This window comes from Schistocerca gregaria, chromosome X (assembly GCF_023897955.1).
Source record: "Schistocerca gregaria isolate iqSchGreg1 chromosome X, iqSchGreg1.2, whole genome shotgun sequence".
Classification (NCBI taxonomy): Eukaryota; Metazoa; Arthropoda; class Insecta; order Orthoptera; family Acrididae; genus Schistocerca; species Schistocerca gregaria.
In genome coordinates, this window is record NC_064931.1 from 816,225,998 (window position 1) to 816,246,450 (window position 20,453).

General features: G+C 41.1%; 1 protein-coding gene across 1 annotated transcript in view; it reads right to left on the reverse strand.

Moving 5' to 3' along the window:
* The window catches only part of LOC126298335 (dynein axonemal heavy chain 5), a gene marked incomplete at its 5' end in the record, with an annotated part of 791,472 nt that overhangs the window by 311,830 nt on the left and 459,189 nt on the right, over nucleotides 1-20,453 (reverse strand). The window contains 4 exons of the mRNA XM_049989632.1: nucleotides 5,286-5,404; nucleotides 10,087-10,244; nucleotides 18,386-18,524; nucleotides 19,454-19,648. Coding sequence (XP_049845589.1) covers nucleotides 5,286-5,404; nucleotides 10,087-10,244; nucleotides 18,386-18,524; nucleotides 19,454-19,648 — 611 coding nt within the window. The remainder of the gene's footprint in view (nucleotides 1-5,285; nucleotides 5,405-10,086; nucleotides 10,245-18,385; nucleotides 18,525-19,453; nucleotides 19,649-20,453) is intronic.

Genomic DNA, 20,453 nt, shown 5'->3' on the forward strand with positions numbered 1-20,453 from the left:
TAGAGGCTTTCATAGGTTTTCATTGTTTATCGAAATCTTGTTTTTAGGCTATACATGCTTATAGCCTATACACTTGTAACAGCGAGAACGATGCGGAAATGAAATGTGTGATAGCATGATAATTCTCCTCTTTGGCACAATGCCACTGTAAGTCTATGCAGAAGGAGAATAATTAAGACAATTTTTAAGTTACGCTCAGGACTCTAGAACAAGTGCTCAAGAAATAAACGGGTATGAATTTCAAGTACTGAGTCGGGAAAGAAACCTACTTAATATGATTTCTTCTTTTATTCTGATTCAGCGCCTTCTCGACGACACATCGTCAACTTAAGCTGTTAAGTCCACCAACAGATGTATTTTTGAGATTTTACGACATTTTCATACTCTATTTCCACTTGGATTTGAAACATGCAACTTGGTCGTATTTTACTGTACGTTCAATTGATTCCAGATCTCTACACACTGATTGAGACGGACGATTGAGTGACTTTCAGGCATATCAGGAAAAGTAAAGTACCCCATTTTCATAACCCGTCTACCCCTCGCGTCCATGATCTCCGATAAGCCACTCGTGGCTCCAAGGTGGTAGAAAATGGCGAGCTCAGTCTTCTGCGGCTGGGTACGGGTCTCGAGAGCCCAGGTTTGCTGACCTGGGAACTAGTGAGCACCGCCAATAATCTGTAACTGTGAGCTCTGGGCATGCTTCAGCGACCACCGTGCGGTGCGTCGGTGGAGCTTTGTGTGTCGCAGAGAACGTCGATCATGACTGAGTGTTTTTTAAGAAAACCTCAGTCTCAAGAATGAGATGGATAGCTGCTGACGTGAAACAATCGCTAGCAGGTAACCTCAGGGGAACTTGCTGCACTTCACCTGCAGTCTGCAAGGATTAACCAGGCAAGAGGAGCTCTGTCCGGCTCGCCCCTATTTTCTAAGCGGCTCATAGGACCGAGAGGGATCATGAATTATAGAGATAAAAATCCTCCAGTGGGTCGGGCTGACCATTCAACCACCATATACATCTCTGCGGGTTAGTCCTCATGAGTAGTCAACAGTGACGATGAGCAATATCACAAAAGACGGCTAGAGCTAACCATGAATGCCTGTGTGCGTTACACCTGCAACATTCGCCGATATGATCATGTTAGTGCTTCATACTCCGAGCTAGGGTGGCTGCGGCCGGACAAACTGCGTGACTACCACACTCTATGTCTACTTCACCGACTCCTCGTCGCGCAGGCACCCCAGTACCTAGCTTCAGAGATTAAAAACCTGTCATGCCATCATAATCGAAACACGAGGTCACTCTTATCTGGTATCCTAACTGTGCCCACTCACAAAACAAAAACTTTTGAAAACTCCTCAGTTGCCGCTGTCCGCCCCCGGAACAAACTTCCCCTTACCTTGAGGAAAATACAATCTCCTGTTGCTTTTAAGAAGAAGTTGAAGCATTTCCTATTATCATCCTCATAAAATTCTCCACAAAATTAATGTGCAAGGCTAATCCTCTCATCTGTCAAATAGCAAAGCTAGCGTCTCCTATCTTGCTCCTCTTCATCTATCTCTATTAGCCACGTAGTCTTCTTTTCCTTTATATTTCCTTAATTATGTTTAATTATGTCTCTCTATTCTTCTCCTCCCTTCACCATGAGTCTCGCTCATACTCCCTGCTGCCAGCACTCCTATCTAAAATCTTTCTCTTCAATAATGTGTTTTTCCAGGTGTACCTTTCTAATTGTTTATCTCACTTTTTGTATTAGATGTAGTTTAACATGCCTACTAAAAAATATGAATGTAAAATAAGTAGAATGCCTGGTTAGATGTAAGAGAGGGTCTGATGGCCCTAATCTTGCCAGGTTAAATAAATAAAAATATTGATTTATTTATTTAATCGTATGGCTAGGGCCCCACGCCGGACAGGCCGTTCGTCGGGTGCCGATCTTTTAATTTGACGCCACTTCGGCGAACTGCAGTCATTGAGGATGATAGGATGAGTACAGCACAACACCCAGTCCCTGGGCGCAGAAAATTCCCCGGCCCAGAGGATTGACAATCCGTCACGCTAACCATTCAGCTACCGGGGGCGGACAGAAATATGGATGGTAACAGGGTACATCTGGATAAACACGTATTTATAGTTGTTAGAAGAGAAAGAGGACGTTCGAAAAGATATCTTCCTTTTATATTCAGAAAGCACTAGGATTATGATGATGATGATGATGATGATGATGAGCACTGGAATGTATAACAGAGCAAATAGTTGAGGAATGCCCTGTTGTAGCAGGGAAGCATTTATTGTAGCTTTTGACTTTCAGAACCTATTCTTTATTTATATTGGCTATTGGTTTCATGATCATACAACCAAACATAGTTTATACATATCAGTGACAACTAACAGGCTTGACTACTATCTATTTTCAAATTTAAATCAATTTATAGCATCTGGCAGAATTTAATAAGGCGTGTTTCCCCCGACTAAAAAGTACGGCCATGTATCCCAAACTTCCTGAGATGTGTTAAGTGTCAGCGATATCGCCACACAACTCTAGCGTGCAATGGGCATGCAACGAATGGCAAATGGGGCAAAGCACCCTATGAAGCAAGAGTCACGCTTCCGGAATTCTGTGTAAATTGCGCTGATGACCACGCAGCGTGTATATCAGGACCTCCACAGGCGTCCAAGGCAAACTTATCTACCTCTAACAATTATTTACGTGCTAATATCTATGGAATTGTGTTCTTCTTAGCACGTATCTATGGGAGTAAACAGCGAGGCTAAGTAAAGCAATGTTGCAACTGTCTTTGCCATTAATACATCTATCGTTCATAACGACTGGATTATGAAGTTCTAGCACGCAGTTTCGACACGTAGCAGATTTACAATTCTAAATGTTATAGAAACATGATTGGTGTACAAGAGCTGTGCCGACAAAAGTAAGTACCTTGATTTCGGGATTCTGTGAGCATAAATGCAGCAATGAATGTTAATACTCTTTTACCTCCAATGTCAGTGTTTCTTCTTTCAAGCACTCTTTATGGTGGTTAAAAGTGTGCGCCGGACTGGGAACTAAACCAGGGCTCTTGTTATTTACGCAAAAACTATATCCACTAGGATATCTGGGCACATTCACGGCTGAATCTGAACTTTAAGGGTACTCCGGTAGCTCTCTTCCACATTTACAAGTCTGAGAGAAGGTTTTATACTTATTACTATGGAGTCGTTACACTGCGCCTCAGATGCGCAAAAAATCCTAAAACTTAATACATTCCTTTGAGGCTCCAGTTCTTGTGGCGTGGCTCTGTGTGACGAGAGCAGCCCGATGTTCAGGACAGAGCTAGTGGAACGAACCAATGCTGTTGTACCTAATCTACTCTAATAAAAGGACGTGGCATCGTTTCATCATATAGCAGCGACGAAAGAGCGTGTGCAGTACTGGCAGTATTAAGCTTCCGTCGAGATACAGCAATACACTAGAAGACAAAAAGAAACACACAACGAAGGAATTACCCGAATGTGATGGAAATCGGTAGATGTGATGTACCTGTGCAGACAAAGAAATGATCACAACTTCAGAAAAACTGACTGATTTACTCAAGAGAAAGAGCTTCATAAATTGAACAAGCCAGTAACGCGTTGGTCCACCTCTGGTCCTTATACAAGCAGTTATTCGGGATGAAATTTTGTGACACAGTTGTTGGATGTCCTCCAGAGGGATACCGTGCCAAACATTGTCCAACTGGCCAAATGGCCCGACATCCAGGAGTGATGGTCTTGGGTGCCATTTCTTTTCATAGAAGGACATCCTTTGGTTGTCATCCAGGCACACTAACAGCACAGTGGTGCGTCGACGATATTCTACGGCTGGCTTACATTTCAGCAAGATAATGCCGTTCCGCACACTGTGAGAGCTTCTACCGTTTGTTTTCGTGCTTGCAAAATCCTTCTTTGGCCAGCGAGGTCGCCAAATCTGTCTCCAATCGAGAACGTTTGGAACATTATAGGCAGGGCCCTCCAACCAGCTCGCGGTTTTGAAGATCACCCATTCGACAGACTCTGTCAACATATCCCTGAGGAGGACATCCAACAACTCTATCAATCAATGGCAAGCCGAACAATTGATTGCATAAGGGTTAGAAGTGGACCAACGCGTTACTGACTTGCTCAGTTTTTGTGGAGCTCTTTCTCTTGAATAAATCATCCAAATTTTCTGAAATTTTATTAATTTGTTTTTATGTACATGTACATCACATCTGCCGATTTCCATCCCATTCGTTTAATTACTTCGTGGTGCGTCGTGTCTTTTCTCCCTTACAGTGAACATTTAAATACTCGAAGTAGGTGTGGAGGATGGGTATCCTATTCGTTGGCCAACTGCAGCAGCGCTGCGCAGTGTCCCAACATTCTTTTGCCCATTGAAGCTGCACATAAAGTGCCTCTATGACGTTTTGCCTTGCGCTCTACTTACATCTCCAACGTAATCTGAATGTAATGCCTGTCGCGCGGAGTTGCCGGGCGGTTTGAGGAGTCATGTCACGTATTGAACGGCTGCTCCAGCCGGAGATCTGATTCCTCCCTCGGGCTTGGGTGTGTGTGTTATTCTTAGCTTAAGTTAGTTTAAGTTAGCTTAAGTAGTGCATAAGTCTAGGGACCGATGACCTCAGCAGTTTGGTCCATTAGGAACTCTCACACACACACTCTCTAACGCCCACATCTCACTTAGAATATAAACAACAAGCACAACGGAAAACAAGAAACGGCAAAATAGGAGGGAGTAGTAATGAAAATGTACACTGCGCCTTAGAAGGCAAAAAAGTTATGAGACTGTTAGATTACGTGATGAGGAACTAGACGAGATTGTGTCAATGATACACGAATGAACGATATAGAAAAAATAAGGAAAGTCAGAGCTTGGCGTCCCGAAGTCAGTGGGGCAAATGGTCTGCCGGACGAGCATGTGAAAGAAAGTCTGTCGTGCGCCATTGAATGCGTAAACTAAAATCTGGATGAATGGATGGAAATTTAAAACACGCTTCTCCAGAATACGTACACATACGTTTAACCAAACTGCCACCTCGCTTCAAATGAAGTGAGAAAGAGGGCTATCTAGAAAAAAAAAATATTGCGCAAAAAAAAAAGAATGCATCTGTGCAAGACGCTAGTTACTGGATTACGTATGCAGTTGGAGAGAGATGGTTTACACGCTACCTACCCTCGGGGAGTCAATACTTGGATACAGTCTTTCACGATTATAATATTACTGCAAAAGTGTAAAATAACTGCGGAATACCTGTGAAACTGTCCCATGGCGGTGAGCGCTTTCATCAGCGTGTGTATGCATGCGGTTTTGCCAGCGCCTGCTGGACCCAGAGTCATAATTCCGTGGCGCACCCGCTGTGTCTCGTACAACTGCGCAGCACACAAAAATTAAAAATGTTTGTGTGTTAAAGTAATGTGTGATGCGATGCGAAGATGGTGCAATGTTGCTGCTGTGCAAATGATTTCACATTGCGAGTGCTCCTTGTCTCTAAATACAGTTATGGAGACTGCTGGAAGAAAATTGTTATATAAGAACAGTCGTCATACACCTTAAACGTTCTGTCGGTGTTAGATTATAAACTTTTAATTTGTCTTATTGGAAAACTACTTGCTTGTTGAACTAAATTATAATCCACTTTGCATACCGACGTACCGGAGCATCCTTTACTCGTACTAAATGTTAATATGAAGGATGGTGTATTATAGTTGCCTATTTCCATTGTAAATTTATGTCTGTCATTAAGCAAATTACTCAGAATTATCCTTCTGATCGTCTATAGTCTGATCCACGAACCATAGCGGTTCACGCATGTCAGGGCAGGCACGGGGATTGCATTGTTGACGATTCCAAGCGACAGTTGCGGTACGCGCATGCGTAAAAGCTTTCCGTTTGAAGAACGCGCATATTTTGCATACTATGTCTTTTGCTTGCTTATGCAGAATTTATCACTTACCACCACAATCAGCGATGACAACTCGCAACAAATGGAATCGAAATTCACTAAACATCTCACTACGACCATGTGTAATGCTCGCATTAGCTGCGGCATTCACCGCAGAGCGCTCAGAACACGAGTGCTCATTGGCTGTTGGAGAATACGTGACGCAGGTGCGCAGAACAATCCAAAACTCGACCATCATCGTTCGTGACTCCAACTATAGTTGCTTGTTTCTTTTTCTAGAGAAATATGTTTCTGTGTTATTATTCCTCTTCTTTTGCGAGTCAAGTATTATGCGGCTTGATCTTTTGGTGTCACGCTCTGATCCATCTTCTACGTTACCTACCCACATTCCTCTTGCCCACTCTATTGCATAGCTGTGGCCGAGCGTTTCTAGGCGCTTCAGTCCGGAACCGCGCTGCTGCTACGGTCGCAGGTTCGAATCCTGCCTCGGGCATGGATGTATGTGATGTCCTTAGGTTAGTTAGGTTTAAGTAGTTCTAAGTCTAGGGGACTGATGACCTCAGATGTTAAGTCTCATAGTGCTTAGACGCATTTTAAGGTAAGTCATAGGATCAGTAATGCCTCGCGTGTTGCTACTTTTCTCCGGCCAAAATGACCTTCCACGAGGTCGACCTCTACCAGTTTTTCCATTCTTCTATAATGAATTCGTGTTAGTATTTTGCAGCCATGACTTGTTAAAGTGATAGTTAGATAATATTCACAGTTTTTCGCACCTGCTTCCTTTGGAATTTAAATAATAATAATAATTATTATTATTCTTGAAGTCTGAGGGTGTTTCACGTGTCTCATACATCTTGCACACCAGGTGGAAGAGCTTTGTCATGGCTGGTTCTGCCAACGTTAAAAGTGCGTCTGACGAAATATTGTCTATCCACGGGGCTCTGTCAGATTCTTCTCGGAGTATCATATTTCCATCTCATCTACATCTACGTCGACTTCCCCTTCTATAATTTTGCTTCAGAATTAATCTCCCTTGTATATGTACTTCTTTCATCTTTCAGTTTTCCCTTCTTTGCTTACGACTGATTTACCAACTGAGCTCTTGATATTCTTACAACTGCTAGTCCTTTCCCCAAAGGCCTCTTTAATTTTCCTATAAGCGGTATCTATCGTTTCCTAGTGAAATATGTTTCTAAATCCTTACCTTTGTCTTCTAGTCATTCCTGATTGGCAATTTTGCACTTCATTCCATCTTATATTTCAAACGACTGTGTTCCCTTATACCTGCTACATTTTTAATTTTTTTCCTTTCATCAATTTAATTCAATATCTCTTGTGTTATCCAAGCATTTCTACTAGACCTTGTCTTTTTGCCTAGTTGATCCTCTGATGCCTTCACTCTTTCCTCTCTTAAAGCTACTCATTCGTCTTCTACTGTATTCCTTTCCCCTCTTCTAGTCAAACATTGCCTAATGTTTCCTCTAAAACTCCTAGCAAACTCTCGTCCTTTCCACTTATCCAGGTTCCATCTTCTTAATTTCCTATCCCTCTCCGATTTCTTCAGTTTTAATATATGGTTCATTACCAACAAATTGTGGTCAGAGTCCACATCTGCCCCTGGAAATGTCTTAGAATTTAAAATCTGGTCCAGATCTCTGTCTAACCATTACATAATCAGTCTGAAACCTTTTGGTGCCTCCGTGCCTCTACCACGTATACAGCCTTGTTTCCGATTCCTAAACCAGGCGCTCGCGATGATTAAATTATACTCTGTGTAAAATTCTACCAGACGGCTTCGACTTTCATTCCTCTCTATCAGTCCCTTATTCACCTACTAATTTTCTTTCTCTTCCTTCTCCTACTATCGAATACCAGTTCCCCATCGCAATTAAATTTTCGTCTCCCTTAACTATCTGAGTAATTTAATTTATCTCATCATACATTTCTTCAATCTCTTCATCGTCTGCGGAGCTAGTTGGCATGTAGACTTGTACTACTGTGGTAGGCGTGGGTTTCGTGTCTATCTTGTTTACGATAATGCGTTCACTATGCTGTTCGTAGTAGCTTACCCGAATTCCTATTTTCTTATTCATTATTGAACCCACTCCTGCTTTACCACAATTTGACTTTATATTTATAACTCTGTAGTCACCTGACCGGACGATCTGTTCCTCCTGTCATCGAAGTTCACTTATGCCCACTATATCTAACTTCAACCTATCCATTTCTCTCTTTAAATTTTGTAAGCTACGTGGCCGATTAAGGGATATAACACTCCACACTCTGATACGTAGAACGCCAGGTTTGTTTCTCCTGATAACGATATACTCCTGAGTAGTCCCCGCTTGGAGATCCGAATGGGTGACTGTTTTACTTCCAGAATATGTAAGGAAGATCATGCCATCATCATTTAACCATACAATAGAGGTACATGCCGTCGGGAAAATTGACGGCTGTAGTTTCCACTTGCTTTCAGCCGTTCGCTGTATCAACACAGCAAGGCCGTTTTGTTTGGAGTTACAAAGCCAGATTAGTCAATTATCCAGATAGTTGCCCATGCAACTACTGGAAAGTCTGCTGCCAAGACCGTAGGATCCTACGCAGTGCCGTAGGGGACCGCACCGCCACTTCCCAGCAAATTAGGGACACTGTTGCTCCTGGGGTATCGGCGAGGACCATTCGCAACCGTCTCCATGAAGCTGGGCTACGGTCCCGCACACCGTTAGGCCGTCTTCTGCTCACGCCCCAACATCGTGCAGCCCGCCTCCAGTGGTGTCGCGACAGGCGTGAATGGAGGGACGAATGGAGACGTGTCGTCTTCAGCGATGAGAGTCGCTTCTGCCTTGGTGCCAATGATGGTCGTATGCGTGTTTGGCGCCGTGCAGGTGAGCGCCACAATCAGGACTGCATACGACCGAGGCACACAGGGCCAACACCCGGCATCATGGTGTGGGGAGTGATCTCCTACACTGGCCGTACACCTCTGGTGATCGTCGAGGGGACACTGAATAGTGCACGGTACATCCAAACCGTCATCGAACCCATCGTTCTATCATTCCTAGACCGGCAAGGGAACTTGCTGTTCCAACAGGACAATGCACGTCCGCATGTATCCCGTGCCACCCAACGTGCTCTAGAAGGTGTAAGTCAACTACCCTGGCCAGTAAGATCTCCGGATCTGTCCCCCATTGAGCATGTTTGGGACTGGATGAAGCGTCGTCTCACGCGGTCTGCACGTCCAGCACGAACGCTGGTCCAACTGAGGCGCCAGGTGGAAATGGCATAGCAAGCCGTTCCACAGGACTACATCCAGCATCTCTATGATCGTCTCCATGGGAGAATAGCAGCCTGCATTGCTGCGAAAGGTGGATATACACTGTACTAGTGCCGACATTGTGCATGCTCTGTTGCCTGTGTCTATGTGCCTGTGGTTCTGTCAGTGTGATCATGTGATGTATCTGACCCCAGGAATGTGTCAATAAAGTTTCCCCTTCCTGGGACAATGAATTCACGGTGTTCTTATTTCAATTTCCAGGAGTGTAGTTGGCAGGGTATTTTCGCCATAGCTTGTTTTAAAGTTGAGTCTCGCAGATGTTCACTTCTCTTAAATATCAATAAAGATTTAAAGTCACCTAGCTACTTTGAGTGTTCTAATAGGTGAAAAATGTGAAGCAGTTGTAAAAGTTTGTGTCCGATGTATTGATCCAGGGGCTGAAGTAGTGGAAAATGCTAGAAGTTCATTGCTCTTATTTCCTGAAGAAACGCTTCTGTATGAACCTGAAACTTTTTGTTCTTGTGAAATACTTAATGTATGCAAAAATATGAATTGCATAAATTGTTTTTATGTTGTTAAAAAATTAAGAAAAGTATTGCTCCTGGAACCAACAAAAATTTTAGTTCTATATCCAAAAAACCTCTAAACAAGACTTAGCAATGCGCAGTCCAACACTGTCTGGCACACAACAAAAAGAAGGCGTTAATTGCAAATATGTTACATGTTGAGTTCTCCATAAAAGATAAATATAATCTCCCGAAAGGTACAGTGCTAATTATTATATGTAACTATGCTTGTAAAAGGCATTTTCTCAGACGAATGCAAATGAAATGCAATTGACTGATGCCAACAGTGCAGTTTGTTAGGAGACATACCTGTATGAGCTTGAGAACCCAAGGTGGATGGAAAATGAGTCCAGCTTCCTCTACCTGCTCGGCAATCGCGCTTTCGAGATCTGGGTACGACGTCTTCTCAAGCGCTTGGTTGGGGAACAAGTCCGCTACCAGAGAGATGAACAGAGGCTCGTCTTCGTCTGCAAAACACAACATAGGACTGTTGCACTGGACAGTTGATTTTATACAGGATGTGATGCTAACACAGCTGGATTTTATACCTAACTTATTTTATGGTTTTTAGTATAGTAATGTTGTCACAACTGAAGGAGACCTATGAAGCTTTCTGTTTCATTGATAACTTCCTGGGCTTTGGAAATTAAAGGTGCAGATGTGGGAGAGAGAAGTCAAGTGCGTATTTTCGAAGGATAAATCCCCAGTAACTGTGTCAAGGTAATAACTGAGGTGTGAACTATGTTGTGTAGTAATAAAGGAAAGTCAGACGCGGACATACGCATAAAGAATACGGATCTAGCGGCGCAGAGGTCCATATATCAACCATAAAAGAGAACAGTGTCAGTCATTTTGAATGATGGGAATCTATATAAAAATAAATAGATGATCGTACTACTTTGACACAACATATACCGATTGATTCCTACACCTACGCACAATTCTAAACCAGAATGAATTCCTGAATAATGAATTTAGTTAAATAGTTGGTATATACTGTTATCTAAGAGTTTCAAGAATAATATAGTTGACCACTATTGTAAAGTAGAGCAAATATGTCGAAGCTGATTACTTCCATGCATCTGATTTCAAAGGAGGAGTAATTATTCATGAGATGATAGCTAGTGCTTCAGTATAATTGCTTTCAGTTTTAACACAGAGTAGGCTAAGAGTTTAGTGTGCTAACATTATACCATAGCGCAACATTAACATTGTGCTACTGTGGAGGTAATATCACTGTGTAATAGTCGTGATTGAATGTCTGTTTCAACATTAGGAAAGGTTCCAAAAATCTCATTTTTTTCAGTATAGTTCATGACAACGTAAGAGATGGAAGTGTGTAATGTGACCACAGTAGCGTATTTAAAAAGAAGTGCATCCGTTACCATTATTTACCAGTCTCTGTGCGTTGCATGACACTAGCCTTATTTTGGAAAAGTAAATTTTGTCATAAATTTGTAGAATGCACATGTCAGCCAGCAATAAACACTTACTCGACACCTGGAACTTACCATTAGAGGCCGTCATGTTAATAGCTTTGTTATATAGATATTGCAACTTCATTCAACAAAAATTATGCATATTCATATCTCTGATGCTGAGAATTTACCACAAGAGCTGCAACATCTTAAGGACTAGTTTAATCATAACGGCTATACGGACAGACAGATTCGACGTATATTTGAATTTGGACCATTGCCTTAAACAGCTGAAAACAGTTCTGTGGCTTTCTTCCATATGCTGGGAACGTGTCTCCCAAGATAGCTAGCGTTTTGCATAAACGTGAAATCGGATGTGTATTCCGTCCACCAGCTAAGGTTAGAGCACTTCTTGGCTCTGTTAAGGATGATTTAGGTTTGAGGAAGCCTGGCGTTTACGAAACACAATGTGAATGCGCTAAAATGTACATTGGTCAAACTCTTCGTGCCGTCAATGACAGATGTGTTCAACGTCATATTACAACGTGACTAATTTGTGTGGCTGAGCACTGTCTTACAGAGGGACATAGGATGCTATACAATGAGGCACAAGTAGTTGAAAACGCCTCGAGTCACTGGGATTGTGTTTTAAAAGAATCTGTCGAAATCAGAGTAGTAGTAGTAGTAGAGGGGTTTTGGGCGCACGACAGCAAGGTCTTCAGCGCGTCGAAATCACACTAACAGATAATATCATTAACCTTGACAATGGATACCCGCCAAGTAAAAATTGGAATCCTGTTTTATCAGGTGTGAAGAAACAACAGCATCTGAATCGGCCGGCTGTGAGTATTGATCTTTAAGGATACATTGTTTTTTGACAGTATTCACCACTGGAGCAGCTCAACTCTTCTTGCGCCAGGGGGCAGCAGCAACTTTTCAGCGTTTGCGCGTTACCTCAGCGCATGCGCTTTCGTATTTTCGCTGCATATGAAGGTTCCGTCGTTCACGGTTTGGATCAGTTATCGGCGAAAACGGCTTAGCTTTATTCACCTGATGATGGCGGCCTTATGGACCGCGGAAGTATTGTGTGCAGATGACAGTTTGATTCAGCTTAAGAGCCGATAAGAATTTGATCGATTATGTAACATTCCGTTAACATATTGCCACACCGACCAACAATATTATTTTTTTTCCCCTTCGGCCTGTACAGACAACGTACAGTAGAACTTGGCTAACCCGGCTTGGGATGAACTGAGTCCTCCCTTTGTCCGACAGTCCCATTCCTGGTGTTCACATACACGGCCTGCTGGACTTGTCGATGACTCTTTGTCTGTGATATGGATCATCAGTCGACGGTTACTGCATGCGATAGTTCGCTCAGCTTAAGTGTTATTGTGCACGCATTTGTTTTATAAATTACTGACAGCGCACTTCGTAGAGTGTGCAAAATTAATTTATAAATAAACGAAAACATATGACACTGTCTTTAGGACCGGAGTTGAGCCCAGTCACATGAGTGACTGTGTCAGTGCAGCTGACATTGAATGTACAACGAAAACAGAATTAGCTACCCAAATCACTGACGCTGTAACTCGAACAAGTCATGAGAACGAAAAAGATGATGACAACGAAGACAATATGATTGATATAGCCTTTCAGTATATTGTGGTGGTGGTGGTAGTTGGGATGTTTAATGGGGACTAAACAGCTAAGGTCATCAGTCCCCCACAGTACATTGTACAAAGCTCCACGTCTACCCAGCAGACATTTTGTGGTTCAGGAAATGGTGGAACATCCGGCAAAACCAAGGCCGCCGTCTGCTAAGCAAAAGAACATTGCAGACATTTTTCATCCCACTGAAGAACAGAACATTTTTTTACCGTGTGATTTCTCATGTTTTAAACAGGGCATATCAATTGTGTGTCAGTGCGGTATTGTATTAACGTATGTGCAGATGTTAAACTTTCACTCGTGTACCAGTATCTTACCGTACGATACATACGTATTTTACAGTTCATTTTTCAAACAACTTACGGGAATTGAGCCAGGTAGTATTAACAGTGACCGCCGATATTTCGGCGGGAGCACACCCCGCCATTTTCAAGGCAAACTGCAACGGACAGGCGATGTACAGGCAAATTTAAAACCTCGGTTCTCGGACTAATGCAGGAAAGGTAACACACACACTGAAGACCAGTGCCACTAAAGATGACCAAAGTCAGAGATATTGATAGTGATACTACGAACTAGCGCCGGCCGACGTGGCCCTGCGGTTCTAGGCGCTGCAGTCTGGAACCGCGAGACCGCTACGGTCGCAGGTTCGAATCCTGCCTCGGGCATGGATGTGTGTGATGTCCTTAGATTAGTTAGGTTTAACTATTTCTAAGTTCTATGGGACTAATGACCTCAGAAGTTGAGTCCCATAGTGCTCAGAGCCATTTGAACCATTTGAACTACGAACTAGCAGGTGAGGTACGCTGACTCTGTCTCTCTGTTTTTGAACAAGGGAGAGAACAGGATTCCAGAGTTTAGACAAAAGCCTCCATCTCTGTTTACAAGGTTGCTCTAGCTGAACGTGCATGCCCATATCTCTGTGTTGTTGTGTAACATAGGGTGACCAGTATTCAAGGAATGTTCGGCATGGCGGATCTAGTTGGCTGCTGTAATCGTGTGTGCCGTTTATGCTCAGTACATCGATCGTCCACGGTCCTGATAGTTTGGCCAATATATGCCATGCGACAGCTACAAGGGATGCGATATACACCCGCCTTACGCAAACCACGATCATCCTTAACGGAACCCAAAAGCACTCTAATTTTAGATGGAGGTCGGCAAACACATTTCACATCGTATTTCCGTAAAATACGACCGAACTTGTTGGAAGTGCTTCCTACGTAAGGCAAAAAGGCAGTAAACTTAGGTGTCGACTCAGTATTATCATCAATCACCCAATGCACACTTAGTCGATAGCGCGACGCACGTTCAATCTGGTTTTCACTATAACCATTTTGACGAAACTTAGCTTCAAGATGGGACAGCTCAGCTGGCAAAATCTCAGTGTCGGAAATGGCATGTGCCTTGTGTGCCAAGGTACGAAGTACCCTTTCACGCTGAGCCGGATAGTGACAACTATTTGCCTGTAAATATAAGTCGGTGTGAGTACGTTTCCTGTAAACTGCATGTCCTAATGATCCGTCATCCTTTATCCTAACCAAAAGGTCAAGAAAGGGAAGGCAACCATCCTCTTCCACCTCCATCGTAAAACGAATGTTCGGATGGATCGACTTCAGATGTAATGGAAAGGCATTCAAATTCTCCCTTCCATGAGGCTTAGCAACAGAGATATCATCAACATATCTGAAGAAACAGGTAGGTTTCAAAGGCGCCGATTCCAATGCACGTTTCTCGAAGTCTTCCATAAACAAATTTGCAATCACAGGAGACAACGGACTACCCACCGCAACTCTATCTGTTTGTTCGTAATACTGGTTATTGAACAAAAAGTAGGTGGATCTCAGCACATGCCGCAAGAGATTGGTTTCGGCAGCAAACCTAGCCTCAATTAACCGCAACGAATCAGACAGACGAACACGAGTGAAGAGAGAGACCACATCAGAACTTACTAAAATATCAGAGTCATTTAACCGCAGTCGCTCCACATGACGTAAGAAATCAGCTGAGTTCCTGATACGATATTCACACCGACCACCTCACCTGCTAGTTCGTAGTCTCACTATCGATATCTCTGACTCTGACCAGAGTCTTTGGTGGCACGAGTGTTTAGTGAGTGAGTGTGTGTGTGTTATCTTTCTTGCATTAGTCCGAGAACAGAGGTTTTAAATTTGCCTGCGAAACCCTACATTTCAGCAGGATAATGCACGACCGCATGTTGCAGGTCCTGTACGAGCCTTTCTGGATACAGAAAATGTTCGACTGCTGCCCTGGCCAGCACGTTCTCCAGATCTCTCACCAACTGAAAACGTCTGGTCAAAGGTGGCCGAGCAACTGGTTCGTCACAATACGCCATTCACTACTCTTGATGAAGTGTGGTATCGCGTTGAAGCTGCATGGGCAGCTGTACCTGTACACGCCATCCAAGCTCTGTTTGACTCAATGTCCAGCCGTATCAAGGCCGTCATTACGGCCATAGGTGGTTGTTCTATGCACTGATTTCTCAGGATCTATGCACCCAAATTGCGTGGAAATGTAATCACTTGTCACTTCTAGTATAATATGTTTGCCCAATGAATACCCGTTTATCATCTGCATTTCTTCTTGGTGTAGCAATTTTAATGGGAAGTAATGTATCAGCAATCCCTATTAATACTGCCTGGCTGAATTCCCGTAAGTTTTTTGAAAACTGTATACAGCAGGAGAAACTCAGGCCTTTACAGTACATGTACGTTATATCTTCGTGTAAAATTTATTAGTGTGTCAGCGTTTTCTTTCCGTTTAGTTACTGTTTAAATATGGAACAATATTTCGGATAGTATTTCCAGCTGAAAATTTAAGATTTACTGTACCGCATTGTAATATTATGGATCAGTAAGCGTTTCTCTGATAATCCGACATTTTTGCAAACCGACGATACTCCCGGTCTTGTAGGGGACGGATTAGTGAAGTTATACTGTACTTCTGCTCTTTTAACTAAAACTAGAATGTTAGTAACACTCCATTAAAGTTTCTATTGGTCATCTTACGACTGGATTAACATGAACGTTTTCAAAATAAATAGTGAGCAAAGTAGCACAGTAGTAAAATTTGTGAGGACGGCGGTTCAAATACTTCCCTAAATTACTTAAGGAGAATACCGCGGTGATTCCTGAACCATGGCCAATTTCATTCTCCACCCGCCCTCCAATCCGAACTAAAGTTCGGTCTATAACGGGCTCGTGTTCAACTGGACGTTAAAGTCTTTGCTTCATTCCTTCGAAAACAGTTTAAATTAATTTCCGATATACAACAGTATTAATTGCCTCTTAATTAAGTAGAAGCGCTGGAGAACTTCAGTTAAATGGACTTGCACGCAATGTAAAATGTACTCAACGCAACACAAGTGATACTCGTATTTCATAAACGGTCAAACATATTGAAATAAGTATTTCAAAAAGCGGCAGTGCGTAGAGTTGAGTTTTTTGATACATGAATAAAAGTTACAACATTTCTATTTGCCACTTTATTGAAGGATTTATCGTTTTCTTCCAAGTTTATAGGCTTTGCAGACCTGCCAAAAACTTTATTTCTATGTCTTTCAACATTTTAACAAATATTAGGGCTGACCACTCGGGACAACTGGTATAACGATAAATTTCTAATTATTTTTCGTGTTGATAAAGTTAAACAATAAAATCCAAAGAACTGAGAAAAAGCTATTTCAAAAAAATGGCTCTGAGCACTATGGGACTTAACTTCTGAGGTCATCAGTCCCCTAGAACTTAGAACTACTTAAACCTAACTACCCTAAGGACATCACACACATCCATGCCCGAGGCAGGATTCGAACCTCCGACCGTTGAGGTCGCGGGGTTCCAGACTATAGGGCCTGGAACCACTCGGCCACCCCGGCCGGTAAAAGCTATTTAAGTAGACCTTCTACATGTATTCTAACGAATAAGTAGACCTTCTAAATGTATTCTAACGAATAAGTAGACCTTCTAAATGTATTCTAACGAATAAGTAGACCTTCTAAATGTATTCTAACGAATAAGTAGACCTTCTAAATGTATTCTAACGAATAAGTAGACCTTCTAAATGTATTCTAACGAATAAGTAGACCTTCTAAATGTATTCTAACGAATAAGTAGACCTTCTACATGTATTCTAACGAATAAGTAGACCTTCTAAATGTATTCTAACGAATAAGTAGACCTTCTAAATGTATTCTAACGAATAAGTAGACCTTCTAAATGTATTCTAACGAATAAGTAGACCTTCTAAATGTATTCTAACGAATAAGTAGACCTTCTAAATGTATTCTAACGAATAAGTAGACCTTCTAAATGTATTCTAACGAATAAGTAGACCTTCTAAATGTATTCTAACGAATAAGTAGACCTTCTACATGTATTCTAACGAATAAGTAGACCTTCTAAATGTATTCTAACGAATAAGTAGACCTTCTACATGTATTCTAACGAATAAGTAGACCTTCTAAATGTATTCTAACGAATAAGTAGACCTTCTAAATGTATTCTACCGAATATGTAGACCTTCTACATGTATTCTAACGAATAAGTAGACCTTCTAAATGTATTCTAACGAATAAGTAGACCTTCTAAATGTATTCTAACGAATAAGTAGACCTTCTAAATGTATTCTAACGAATAAGTAGACCTTCTAAATGTATTGTAACGAATAAGTAGACCTTCTACATGTATTCTAACGAATAAGTAGACCTTCTAAATGTATTCTAACGAATAAGTAGACCTTCTAAATGTATTCTAACGAATAAGTAGACCTTCTACATGTATTCTAACGAATAAGTAGACCTTCTAAATGTATTCTAACGAATAAGTAGACCTTCTAAATGTATTCTAACGAATAAGTAGACCTTCTAAATGTATTCTAACGAATAAGTAGACCTTCTAAATGTATTCTAACGAATAAGTAGACCTTCTAAATGTATTCTAACGAATAAGTAGACCTTCTAAATGTATTCTAACGAATAAGTAGACCTTCTACATGTATTCTAACGAATAAGTAGACCTTCTAAATGTATTCTAACGAATAAGTAGACCTCCTAAATGTATTCTAACGAATAAGTAGACCTTCTACATGTATTCTAACGAATAAGTAGACCTTCTAAATGTATTCTAACGAATAAGTAGACCTTCTACATGTATTCTAACGAATAAGTAGACCTTCTAAATGTATTCTAACGAATAAGTAGACCTTCTACATGTATTCTAACGAATAAGTAGACCTTGTAAATGTATTCTAACGAAATGTGTTGGGTGTATAGATGTACTGTCTGATTTTTTGTTATGTTAGACAGGTAAAAGTCACTTTACCATAGCTAGCATTCAGTATAAACATCTGAGCTTTGCTGATCGATAAGATGAACCAAAATATAGGCATTCTGATCAAAAAAGCGAAAATTGTAGAAGCATAAAACATAAAAATCGTAACAACAGACTCAAACAATAAAGGAAAATTGAATACTATCTAAATAGAATGTGGTCAGTGTTTACCTATGAGCTTGGAAAGATTCATATCTCGAAGAACTCTCATGACGATTGTACTCTCCGAATCCTTGCAGTTTGTTCTCTTGGCCGCACCCAGAGTTCGGAGTACAGAGAGAATGTTACGAAGGCCGAAATCGTAGTGAACCTGTTCGACAGTGATTTTTAAAAACATCACATTGAAAAGAAATTCATATTGATATATACATTTCTCTACAACTCTCCAGCGATTATTACCGTGTTCATTTCACAGACTTTCCCAAATTAAATAACTGTTTTGATGATACTACAAGGCAATAACAATATTTTACAATTCAATTGCTCGTTAGTGCTATAACGAGGTACATAGCAAGAGGAGTTAGAGTAATAGTGATGGTTAAGCTATTCAAGGCCTGCATTCATGTTAGAATTACTGAAACACATCCCACATACAAAGGACTTCTTACATTAAAATGTTCGACATCCTATGTATTTTGAACCGCTGGTTTAATGGCCTTTCAAAAGAACTATCTCTTGTTCCTCGATATTATCCCTAATACCGAATAACATATGTATGCCCTTTGTAGAAAAACTCGGTAATTCTGTAGCCTTAAAGGCATTAGTTGGTACATATTGCACGGCTCTGAGCGTGACCTTTAAACTATATAGAACCTGACTCTCAACCTGTCAGGTAGAAAGGTTTGAAACAGAAAATTCTCTCCACTTCTTTTCCCGAATGGATTAGCTGTCAACAAATTAAATGGAAGCGCTGATAACCCTCTTTAAAAAATACTGGAACCGTTGGTATAAATACTTTATTTTCTAACGCCTTACTGCATAAAATTGTTAGTAGTACGAGTAGTGGTTGCTTTATGAAGGGAAATGGAAGAATACTGCAGAGTGGAAACAGGGTGATGCTATGAACTGCCTATTCAGGAATTAAAAAAAATAAAAATAGATGAATTAATTCTAATCGAGACTTTGAAGTTACATAAACTACAAGATTTAAATGGGTGAAAAACATGTTTGAGAGTAGCATAACACTTTTAAGCTAATGTATTTTCAAGACTAGTTGATTTTTTTATGGCAGCACTGCACCTGCTTGGTGAGCTGCTCCTCACACAGCTTGTAGAGCGTGTAGAATTTCCTGGCGAGAGTGATGTTTTCCAGGAAGCCACAGGAGGCTAGCTTTACCCGAATGATAATTTGTCTGTCTGGAACCATCATAGCCACTGTGCGGAACTGAATTTTCAAGTTCTCCGGCAATTCTTTGCGACCGGCATAGCCAGGGTTCTGAAAAAAAAGTGAAAACGGAGAGTTGATAAATCACTAGAATAACATTTGGAAATAAGTCCAGACCAGTGAAGACAAATACAGATTTACAGAGATACACCATACGTTACTATAACATCTAGTCATGTGTAATGTAAAAATTGTTATATGTAGTTAGAGAGGGTTTAGGCTACATTTTAAGCCTTTAATATTAAAAAACAGAGAAGGCATTCATTTAATGAGCCATTCATGAACTTATCTGTTGTTTCGATGAAAATGACACTATAATCAACAATTGAGTATAATATCTTATAACCGTTAATACACTAACTTCTGAAGAGTGATTAGTCGTGATATAGAAGGGTGAGGGACGCACGTTGACCTTGGCTGCTGAAATAGCGAACTTCCTGGACCTGAGTTCGAGGTGGACAAGTCGTATTGACAGAACACCCATTGTGATCAGTGCGGTTCAGAGGAAGAACTAGCATGGTTCATGGTGATGTCATGTGATTAGTGTTTCAGAGCGCTAAACGGTAAGGTCATCATAGAATAGAGACGAAGGTAGTGAAAATTTGTTAAAAATAACAATACATTTCAAACTAAGAATTTAAAATACAACACTGACACTAGGGGATCCATAGAAGACTATCCAAAAATACAGGTAGAATATTGCTGAATAACTAAATAAAATCAAGTACTAAATTGACTCGTGTTAAAAGAGGTCATTAGATTGAGTTTGTGTGATTACTTAGAAACAATCTGTGTCCAAACCACTCTGAAATACACTAAAACCGAGACATCAAACAAAACCTTAAAAAATGAACCA